General features: G+C 59.2%; 1 protein-coding gene across 1 annotated transcript in view; it reads right to left on the bottom strand.

The window, feature by feature from the left end:
- NCOR2 (nuclear receptor corepressor 2) overlaps nt 1–11,869 on the bottom strand; it is a 160,842-nt gene that overhangs the window by 43,743 nt on the left and 105,230 nt on the right. The window contains 3 exon segments of the mRNA XM_007448653.1: nt 2,001–2,625; nt 3,753–3,803; nt 8,118–8,265. Coding sequence (XP_007448715.1) covers nt 2,001–2,625; nt 3,753–3,803; nt 8,118–8,265 — 824 coding nt within the window.

Here is an 11,869-nt window from a genome sequence, read left to right as displayed (position 1 = left end):
CCGCTCACGCAGGCAGAGCGGATGGAAGCCAGACCCAGCTCGGGGAGGGAAGGACACGTCCCTGGGCGGGGCTGGGGTGGGGGGCAGCTGAAAGTAGGCTGCGGGGCTTCAGGCCTGGCCCGAGAGTTGAGGGCGGGCTGTCGGGATCCAGGCCAACCCGCCGAGCTGTCCAGCCCGTCAGGCCATGTGCACCCAAAACACAGACTCCGGGAGGCCGCTTATCAGCGTGGCTGTCCCATGAGCTCAGCACTCTTCCCACTTAAGAGCAGAAACATGTGTCTCCATGACTCTGTCCCCGCGGCCAGCAGGAGCGGGGTGGGGAGCCGCCCGCCCTGACCCCATTACCCAGGCGCAAAGAGTGAGCCGAGTGGCCAGACCCTGGCCCAGGGCCCTCCCGGGCAGACCGAGCCGCCACGAGCACTGTTTTCCAAGCTGCGCCCTCTGGGCAGGAAGCTCAGGGCCTCTGCGCCCTCAGAAACCTGTTGGCCAGGCCTTTGCTTATCAAAGGGCCACACAAGCGGGGTGAGGGTCCCGCCAGGGCCCCCGGACGCAGGAGGCAGAGGACGACGTGGCTCACCGGCTTTTGTGGACCATGTGGGGACCCAGGGAGCTCTGACCAAGTAAGTAGTCCTAGTTTCATACGAAACGTTCTACAAGTTGCCGTTTTCGCACGCCCCGAGGTGAATCGTGGGGCAGAGGAAACGGCTCCTGGGGAACAGGCCGGGTTTGAAAGTCAGATTTTCCTCTCTCTCGTGCTGCCCAGAACTTTTCCGAGAGACATGAGAGGAGAGAAAACAGACTGCACTGTTTTCAGTCAAAATAAAACTGGCCGGCCTGCCTCGCTGTATTCTTCAAGCCGCCCAGACGTGAGCCGGAGCGGATCTCCGCAGCTCTGCCCTCCGCTGCCCACGTTTGGCCCTAAGTGGGGTCTACGAGCTTTGCTTCTGGTCAGGGGTCTCGGGGACCCTCTGCGGGCAGAAGAGGAACCAGCAAGGATCCCGGGATCCGCCACTTTCCCCCGTGTCTACCGCCACCAGCCTCACCGGCCCCTGGGACACGGCCGCTGCTGCCTTCCAACCCGTATGTATCCGTGTGCCCCTGTGGCCTCCGTTAATCCCCCCCCCCACCCCCCGCCGCCTCGTCGCAACACACCGCAGCAGGTTTCAGAGCCTGAGACATACCCCAGCTCTCTCAGGCTCTCTCCCTCTGAGGACAAAATGCAGCCACCCACCCAGCCAGAGGGGTCGCACGAGGTGGGCTGGTCTGCTGACCCTGCCTCTTCCCAAGCTGCCCCCCCCAGCCCCCGCCCCGCTCCACCAGTCGGGGCCTGGATCACGCAGGCTCAGTCCCACCCCAGGGCTTTTGCACTTGCTGTTCCCACTGTGTTGAGGGGGGAATTGCATCCCCCAAAATGTGTTCAAGTCCAAACAGCCAAGTACCTGTGAACGTGAACTTCTTTGGAAACAGGCTCTTTGCAGATGTGACCAAGTTAAGATGAGGTCCTTAGGGTGGACCCTCATCCAGTGGACTGGTGTCCTTAGAGCAAAAGGGAAATTAGGGCACACAGACACATAGGGAGAATGTCACGGGACCACGGAGTGATGTGTCTACGAGCCAAGGACCGCCGGCACCACCGAGGCAGGAAGGAGGCTTCACGAGGCGTGGCCCTGCCGACGCCCTGACTTGGGGGTGGTCCTCTGTGGCGGCGGCTCTGGACGCTAATCCACGCTGCCCAGCACGCCATCCCCTGGCCCTCCCTGTGGCTCCTCCTTCCCCGTCCGGCCTCAGCTCAGAGGCCACCGCTGAGGGCGACCAAGCCCCCGACGCTGCCCTCTCCCACCACGGAGCTCCTGCGTCTGGACCACTCAGTGGCGGCCTCCCCTCCCTCCGAGGGCAGGCGTGGAAGTGGCCTTGTGCGCTGCCGTCTCGGTATACAGGTGGCGATCAGTAAGCGTTTACGGAGGGAGGCGACGAAGCCGCCAGCCGGCCAGCCCACTCACCTGTTCTTGTCGCTGCCCTCGGGCTCGTCGACCTCGTCAGCGCTGCAGGTGGCGCTGGAGTCGCTGTCCTGGGGGGCGCCCGGGCCCTTGGCCGCAGGGCCTTTAACCCCAGGGCCGCCGGCCTCCTTCTCCAGCTTGGGCGCCCCCTCGGCTGCGGCCTCGGCTGCGGCCTCCGCGCCCCCCTTGGCCTTGTCGGGCCCCTCCTCAGCGGCCTCCTCCTCGCGCTCGCTCCTGATGGGCTCCGAGGGGGGCGCCTCGCCGGGCTCCCCTGCCTCGCCCACGTCGGCTGCCAGCTCTTGGGCCGCAGGCGGCTTCTGCTCCTCTCCCTCTTCGGCCGAGGGGGCGGCTGCGGCCTCTTCCTCCTCCTCCTCCTTGGGGACCACGGCAGGGGCCGCGGCAGGCGAGGCGGGCGCCGGCGGGGACGCGGGGGGGCAGGTGGCTTCGGGGGCCGGGGCGGGCTCGCTGGGGGCCGGAGCGTCCTCAGGAGGCGGGCTGGGGGGCTCAGGAGGTTGCGCATCGGCGCTCGGGGTGGGCGGGGGCTTGGGCCCGCTCTGCGCGGTGTCCTTGGCGGCCTCGGTGCGGGGCGACGGGATGCTCTCGGTGTCGGAGCTGTTGTTGACGGTGGCTGTGCGGGGACAAGTGAAGATGGAGTGAGCGGTGCCGGGGGCTCAGGGTGGAGGCAGGCCCGGCCCCCCCCGCCCCACGGCCCCCCGACAGCCCCGACTGCACGCCCTGGCTCCAGGCAGGAGCTCAGGGTGCTGTGATCCCATCGCTCGACACCACGCATCCCTAAGGCTCCTACACGCCTGGGCAGCGCCCCCGCCAGCCCCTCCCAGTGCCCTGTCCTCCTCTGGCCGCCCTCTCCACCTGCTGACCCTGGAGCCCAGCAACCTGTTAACTTCCAACCCCCCGGGTGGGCGGTCCGCACCCCACAGAGTCAGGCTGGGGGCGGCCAGGGCTGCAGGCCTTTGTTTTGGGGCCTCCTTTTTCTCATCTGGGCTGCAAACCCTGGCTCTGCCCCGGCTGGTGGCCTGGCCGTGGTCATACCGGTGGCCTCCCAGCCTTGCTTTCCCCATCTGTAGAGTGGGGAGAACCGTTCCCACCCCACAGGGGCTGTGACAGCACAGGGTGACACCTGGTAACTGCTGTTGTATCATCACTGCTGTCATCATAACACGATGACATAAAATGGGGCCAGTGAACTCGAAGGAGCCCACGGGGAAAGGGTCCACACCGACTGCATCCCCCAGCCATTTCCCACAGGGCTGGTACACAGCAGGTGCACAATAAGTATCGATCGAATGACTGAATGTGTGTACAGATGAAGGGAGAGGGGACCTCAGCTCCAGGCAGGCCTGGCTCTTTGGGCTTAACAACCGCTCCTGTCACTTCCTGGGTTTCAATTTTCCCCATTTTCTACAAAATGGGCACATCCGAAACCCCCCTCCTCCACATTTCCTGTTGGGGAAATCGAACTGGGTAAGCGTCGCAGGTGAACACACTAATGAAAAATCAACCAAGCAGTCAAGCCAGCACACTAATCTGCAGGACTGAGCCTGGGGACGGCATGGGGAACAGACACTGCACGGAGGAGGGGGCACAGAGGTGGCGGCAGCACAAATGGTGGTGCTCACAGGCAGAGGCGTGCTCACAGAGGTGGGGCCCCTCATAGAGAAAAGGCCCCCTTGGGATGCCCCCCGCCCTGGTCAGGCCCTACCCCCGCCCCCGACGGCCAGCTGGCCACATTCGTACCTGGGCCACTGCATTCCCCTCTGGGTACCTCGTTCCCAGAGGCGTGTAAGGCTGGAAGGAAGTGAGAGAAGGGTTAGAAGCGAGGTGACATGAGCAGCAGGTGGGGTGGGAGGAGGTTGTGTGGCCAGGCAGGGCTGGGAAAGGGGCCCAGGGCCCAGCAGGCAGCAGGAGGACCTACAGCCCTGTCCCAAGAGCCCTCACCCCTGAACACTCCTGGGTGCCCTTGGACAAGTCACTGGCTCCAGGGTCCTGGGGTGGGAGGTGCTGGCCTCAGAGGTGGGCAGGGCTGGGGGAGAGGCCTTTGGGGCTGCCCGGCCCCGTCTCACCCCTCAGACGCAGAGCCGGGTCAGCAGGGGTTGCTGGTGCCCTGCACAAACGCTTCCCTCAGCTTTCACTGCCTCCAGACCCCCGGCCTCTCCCACTTTAAGGCCCAGAGCGAAGGCCGTCCCTTCCAGAAATAATAATCCCAACAAGAGCAACACAGGGCTCGCTCGGTGGGTGCGGAGCTCTGGGCAAAGCTCTTCACACACACGACTCATCGCACCCTCGATAACCTCTAAGTTGGAGGTGATCACCATTCTCCTTTTCAGATGAGAAAACAGAGAGGTTGAGTCACTTGCCCCAGGCCACACTGCGTGGAGGCAGGAGGGGGCTGACCCCAACATCCTGTGTCCCTAACCACCGGTTCCTGCCCCTGCCTTCTGACTCCGGCGATGTCACTCCCTCCTTTCACGTCATCAGACCACAGGATGGAGGGGGCCAGTGCTGAGGTTCCCCTGGATAAGTGGTTTCGCCCCAGAGTCTGTGTGTTCATCTACAAAGAGGGCGGTTCACGCCTGGCTCTCTCCCTTACCCAGAGGCTTGTCTGTCTCCGTCGGGGATTCTCACACCTGAGAGAGCCTGAGGGCCATGAAGACTCACATGGCTGGGCCCACGCCCAAAACGTTTCTCACTCAGTAGGCCCAGGTTGGGCCTGAGAATCAGCACTCCTGACAAGTCTGAATCCTGGTCCCCAAACAGGCCAACTGGTTACCTTGGGTAACCTCTCTGTGCCTCCGTGACCTCATCTGTAAAATGGGGTGATGACAGCACCCATTGGGCTGTTGTGACAATTAAAAGGAATAACTCAAGGCTGCGGCTCTTATGACCACGATCTTTACTAGAGACACTACGGAGCCAAATGGATCACTCCTCCCTCCCCTGGATTCACCTCCAGCCTGGATACGACAAGGCACTTGCTGCCTGTCCCGTGGAGGGAGGGCTCTGCAGTGCAGTTGGGGCTGGCGGGGTATTCCAGAAGGTTCCACTGTGGTGACCTCAGGCCCTAACCCAGAACCTACCTCACGTCCCCTATCCTGGTCACAGGGACAGAGTTACGCAGCAAATGCCGGCTGGACTGGCAGATTCCAAGTCCACCAGCTACATGACACCCCATGTGCGTGATTCTCCTCTCCCTGGGCCTTGGTTTCCTCATCTGTAAGATGGGAACATCACCCTGTGCCTTTGGGCAGGATCTTCTAAACTGCCTCCTTGATGTGCACAGAGCCATCAGGTGGTCACAGAAGCCCTGGATTCAGCCAGACCAGCACCCTCGCCCCCCTACCCAGCAGAGAAAGCCTCTCCCCCCATCCTTGATAGTTTGTGTGAACGCTACAAGTGACAGGGAGCTCACCACCGCACAGTTCTCTTACTGGGCAGCGCCTGTTCTGCTTTTAATGCTGAGCCAAAGACTGGCTTCCTCTAACTTTCCCACCAAGCCTGCATCCTGCCCGGATGGATATTTAATGAGGGGATTGGGTTTCTGCTCCCTAGGCTCCCTTTTCCTGGCTACAGACCCAAGATCCAGAACGCGAAGAGCAGAGGGATCTGGAGCCTCCATCAGACACTGGTCAGGCCTCTGGTCAACTCGGGCTAGAAAGACCCAAGGCTGGCAGGAAGGCCAGACTCACCCCCCCAGGCCCATCCCCAATGTAAGACAGTAATAACCAAATGGCTTGATTCTCCATTTTCAACCAGGAAGTAGGATTCAGGCTGGTGAATACACTGCGGGCTGGTATAGCCCGAGTTTATTTGCATGTCTTGTTCACGGAGCCAGGGAGTGATTCACACTTTCCTCACACGTTGGCAGAAGTTTGGGAGTTTAAATGCAGGGACAGGCAGACAGGAGGAACAGGAAGGAACCCTGGCACGGACAGGAGGAGAAAAGGTTCCCTCCACCAAGCACTTGAGGCCCCGCTGGGGAGCTCTGGCCAGGGAGATGGCGGAAGGAGAGGCAGAGACATTCAGCTACGCAGGGGTTGGGGTCTTCAGGGGTGTCATGCCTTGAGGGCTGGTGTAGACCAAGGAAAAAGGAGAGGGGCGGGGGCCAAAGGCAGACTGATCAGTGACCAGGGGTGTATGGTGTCGGGCAGCCAGGTGTAACTCCCGAGTCTGCGAACACTGATTACACAGCAGAGCCGCAGGTTACGTGGGGGCCGGGCTCTGAAGTTAGGCGACCATCTCGTGCAGTCAGAAATCCTCCTTTTGAGAAGTGGGCCAAACTGCCTGTGCAATTTAAATGACTGATTCTCGCTCTCTCTTTAGCAGCCCTCATCTGGTGGGAGAATTCATCTAAGGTCAGGGTAGACGATGCATCTGTGTGATACCTGGGGTGCCTGGAGTAACTGCCCTGAGCCTCAGTGCCCGCTGATAGAAAGCGGGGGCTGTGCAGCTTATCACCCAAATCGAGACACTTGGGAGTAAAATGAAGCAAAATTATATAACTTTTGAATGTTTATCGACCAACGGTATTGGTTGTACTTATATTAGTCAACTTGTAAAATAACAGTTCAGGTCAAAAAACTATTTTCAGGGACTTCCCCGGCCGTCCAGTGGTTAAGACTCTGCACTTCCACTGTAGTGGGCGCGGGTTCGATTCCTGGTCGGGGAACTAAGATCCCGCATGCAGCACAGTGTGGTTAAAAAAAATTTAAAAAAAAAAACGATTTTCAGAAATAAACTTTTTTTTTCTAAAATGTGACGCCAGAGGTGCTGGGCAAGGTAATAGGCGTCACCAGAGCTGGATGAGACCTGGACGTGTAAGGTCACCAAGCACAAGACTGAACTCACAGGGGTCAGGAGGATTGAATGGACAAGTGTCCTGTGGGCGCAGAGATGCCGATTACCATCATTATTGTTGCCACTGTCACCATCATTGTCACTGTCATTTTCACCATCATCATCGTCACCATCACCACCAGCATCACCATCACCATCACCATCACCACCACCACCAGCATCATCACCATCATCATCACCACCATCATCACCATCATCATCACCACCATCATCACCATCACCATCACCATCATCACCATCACCATCACCACCACCGCCACCACCATCACCATCATCATCACCACCATCATCACCATCATCACGACCATCACCATCACCACCGTCATCACCATCACCACCATCGTCATCACCATCATCATCATCATCATCACCATCACCACCACCATCACCATCATCACGACCATCACCATCACCACCACGACCAGCATCATCACCATCATCATCACCCCCATCATCACCATCATCACGACCATCACCATCACCACCACGACCAGCATCATCACCATCATCATCACCCCCATCATCACCATCATCACGACCATCACCATCACCACCACGACCAGCATCATCACCATCATCATCACCCCCATCATCACCATCATCACGACCATCACCATCACCACCACGACCAGCATCATCACCATCATCATCACCCCCATCATCACCATCATCACGACCATCACCATCACCACCACGACCAGCATCATCACCATCATCATCACCCCCATCATCACCATCATCACGACCATCACCATCACCACCACGACCAGCATCATCACCATCATCATCACCCCCATCATCACCATCATCACGACCATCACCATCACCACCACGACCAGCATCATCACCATCATCATCACCCCCATCATCACCATCATCACGACCATCACCATCACCACCACGACCAGCATCATCACCATCATCATCACCCCCATCATCACCATCATCACGACCATCACCATCACCACCACGACCAGCATCATCACCATCATCATCACCCCCATCATCACCATCATCACGACCATCCCCATCACCACCGTCATCACCATCACCCCCATCGTCATCACCATCATCATCATCATCATCACCATCATCATCACCACCATCATCACCATCATCACGACCATCACCATCACCACCACCACCACCACCATCACCATCATGCTCTCCTTTTGGGGCAGTCCAGGCTCCTTCTCAGTAGCACCCAGGCATTTCTGGGAGAGGTCAGCTCCCACCGCCCACCCTCACCTTCTGCCTCCTCCGCCATCTCCTCCTCGTTCCCGCTCACGCCTGACGCCTCCATCTCCTCATCCTCCACCACGGGCGGGAAGGCAGCCTCCTCACTGGCAGCTGCCGGCGCTTTCTTTTTCTTCCTCCGTGCGTTCCTCTCCTTCTCCTAGGGCACAGGGATAGCAGTGGGTCAGGGCCAGGGCAAGGGCCTGGGCTGTCAGCCCAGGGACTCCCGGTGCCGGAGGCCTGCCACAGCTGCAAGGGACAGTGATCCCATCCACGTGGTCTTGAGGGTGCCCTTCCCCCCACTGCACGGCCAGACATGCCAGAGCTTCATTCTTCCATCACGCCCCAGATACACCTGGGGCGCAACCTGGCCTACAGGCTGCCCAGACATCCTTCCGGAACAGATGAGGAAGGACTGCCTCTGCCTGGAAAGCCCCCATGATCGCTCCAGCCCTGCCAGCTGTCCTAGCCAGAGCAGTGACCACACCCTCTGGAGGACACACTGCCAGGCACGGTCAGTACACTGGAGAGAATGAATGAAGGAAGCTTTTCCTTGCAGCCTCATCTGCCCCCAGCTGAGCCCCGGGGGACAGGCTAGCTTGGGCAGCATGTCATTTCACCCCACCAGTCTTTACAGGGCACCTCTTGTGTGCCAGGTACTGCCCCAGGGGCTGAGAATACACGACGAATGAGGTAGACAGGGTTCCTGCCCCACAAGCCAGCTAGCCGGAGAGATGAGCAGTCAACACATCAATTAAAAAGACGACTCAGAGGTGGGGGCATGGCTGCTGAGAGGGACAGACAGGGTGGGGTGAGAATGCAAGGGCGGGGCAAGGAAAAGGCTTCTTGAGGAGGTGACATCTGAGCTGAGGTCTGAGTCGTGAGAAGCTGGCCAGGCAAGGCTCTGGATGAGTGTGGTCCAGGTGGAAGGAACTGCAAGTACAGAGGCCCAGAGGTGGAACCAGCTGGGTGGTTCAAGGAACAGAAAGAAGGCCTTCGCTGAGCAGCCCTTCACTTCCCTCCACGCCTCCCCCAGGCCCCAGAAGCCCTGCTCCCCACGCGTGGGGCCAGGCACCCACCCCCAGCTCATCATCACTCCTCCTTGACAGCTCCCGTCTTTGCACCGCACTGGGCCAGGGGTTCCAGAAGGGTGTCTCTTTACCCCCATGCCGAGCCAGCCAGAAAGTGTTGATTGACTTACTGAGCGACTGAATGGGCAGCGTCCAGGGCTTGAACACACGGTCGGCAGAGTCGGGGTATATGTGGAGGCAGAGTGTGCTGGGGGTCCGAGGTGACCAGGGGCTCCCAGGGGAGTGGACTGGTCCCTAAGAGGAGACCCGCCCCAGTACAGCTGGTGTGACGGGAGGGGTCGCAGCCTGAGCCCTTTGGGGTCCCTGAGGAAGGAGATGGAACCTAAACACTCCCAGACATGCCAGCAGCTCCCAGCGAAGCCCCTCACACTGGGCTGACTCGGTTCCTCCCAGAGTTCGCGTCCACCCGAACCTCAGGATGTGACCTTTCTTAGAAATGAGCTCTTTGCAGATGTGATTAGGATGAGTTCATATTAGATTAGGGTGGACCCTAAATCCAAATGACTGGTGTCCCTAGAAGAAGAGGGAAATTGGGACACAGAGGCACCCAGGGGAGGGATGCATCCCCAAGCCAAGGAACGTCAAGGATTGCAGGCCACCCCCAGAAGCTGGGAGCGCAGGGCAGGAGCCTCCCCTGGAGCCTTCGGAAGGAGCGTAGCCCTGCCCACACCTTGATTTCAGACTCTTAGCCTCCAGGATTGCAAGAGGATATGTTCCTGTACCAGTCTGTGGTGCCTTGTTACAGGAAACAGGAAACTAATGCATCTCCCCTCCGCCAATCCCCCGGCCCCCTGGAGAAAGCCACCATCACCGTACGTGAGTGAAAACACAGCACGGCCCGCCCTCGGGCAGATGCTCCATCACCTCCAGGCGCCAGCCGGCCCTGCCCAGCCTGGCCCCTCACCATGCAGCGCTGGGCGCAAGCCTCAGGGGTCCCCAAGCCCCCGGGGGGTGGGATCACTTCCTGTCCTGCCTTCTTCCTGAGCAAACGGGGGACCTTGGGGTGCAGCCGCTCAGAACTCGGGGAGGAAGAGGGAAATGTCTGCTTGCCCGTTAGCCACGGCTTCCGTCACCAGCACACGGCCAGGGCCACAGCCCCACCCTGCTGAGTGTCCACGGGACCACTGTGGGAACGCCCAGCTCCGCCATCCGCCTGCCCCTGGGGGCTGGCGCACCCCGGTCCCAAACCCCGAGCTTCTCCCGGAGGGCCCCCGGCTGGAGCTCGCGGGGGCATGAGAAAGCTGTGTGGCCTGTGGGTTTGTGGGTGCAGCTGAGGGATCCCCCTTCTTCCCCAATCTATTTTTAGCAGGCAGGGACTCACTCGAGTGCTGGAGCTGGGTGAGGCAGGCGACTGGCTGCCCGGGGGGTGGGGGGATGCTCGGAGCCTCGCAGGGAACGGGGGCTCCTATGGGCCTGGCTGGGATGCACGTCCTGCTGGGAACCTGAGGTCTCTCTGAGCCTGCAGCCCAGGCCACCTCAGGCCAAGTGGGGTGAGTATGATGCCAACACCAGAATCCCCCCAGCTCTGGGTTTCAGAGGCTGGGACTTAGTGTCCCAGGAATCATACCAAACCCTTCCACATGTGGCCCCGAACCTCAAGATTGGGACGTGTGTATGGAACAGGAGATGCTGGCAGTAGTAGTATCGGTAGTTACAGCTGATGTCTGTTAAGCACCTACTATGTGCCAAGCATTCTTTACTTATTAATTCACTGGATCTGCACGTCCACTCTGCGAATCAGAGCATGCCACTCCCTACCTCGAACTCTCCAGACGCTCCTGGAACCTCTTGGTATAAAACCCAAGTCTTCCCCACTCCATACAGTCCAGTGCGATCTAGATCTGGACCCCGCCCAGCTCTCTAACTCGCTCACCCTCCTTGGTCTGTTACAAACACACTGCCCTTCTTGTGCAAATGGGCTTACAATGCCCCGGCCACAGGGCCTTTGCACTCGTCATTTCTCTGGCTGGACAGCCTTCTCCCAGACACCCACATGACTCACGTACCCACCTCCATCAGGGCTTTGCTCATACATCACCTCCTCAGGGAGGTCTTCCCTGATTACCCTGTCAAAATCAGCTAATCTCGTTCCCCGTCAATCACTTTCTACTACTATCCCTCATCTATCTTCAGACCACAATCTGAAATTATCTGTGAGTTAATTTGTCTCTAGAACTAGAATTAACTCAAGGGCGGGCATCTTTGTCTGTTCTCAGCTGTATTCCCAGGACACCTGGAACAGCGCCTGGCACAGAAGAGACACTCTGTAACTACTAATTTAGATGCATGAACCTGATAGACAAAGACGCTGGCCCAGAGAGGCAGAGACACTTGCCCAAGATCACACAGCTCGTGGGTCAAGAAGCCCAGACTTCAGTGCAGGTCAGCTTCAAGTACCTCCCTGTCTGACCATCTCTCTCTGCAGGCCTGTGCAGCCTCAGATGGAAGAGGCAACAGAGGAAAACAAGGCAAGGCGGGGCCTGGGCTGAGATGGACAGAGACAGAGAAACACGGAAGCTGAGCCCGAGAGCCTGGATTCACAGATGGGAGAAAAGGGTAACCTTCGGTCATTAGGAGGGGGAGGGAAAACCTTGGAGAAGTCACTGGTGCCAAATGTTACATAACGCTGGGACGCGCTCCGCCTGCCCGCCCGATCCTGCTTCCTGCTGCAGT

Source organism: Lipotes vexillifer, unplaced genomic scaffold (genome assembly GCF_000442215.2).
Source record: "Lipotes vexillifer unplaced genomic scaffold, Lipotes_vexillifer_v1.1 scaffold21, whole genome shotgun sequence".
NCBI lineage: Eukaryota > Metazoa > Chordata > Mammalia > Artiodactyla > Lipotidae > Lipotes > Lipotes vexillifer.
The sequence above is the reverse complement of the archived record's forward strand: the minus strand, read 5'-3'. Positions and strand labels throughout refer to the sequence as shown.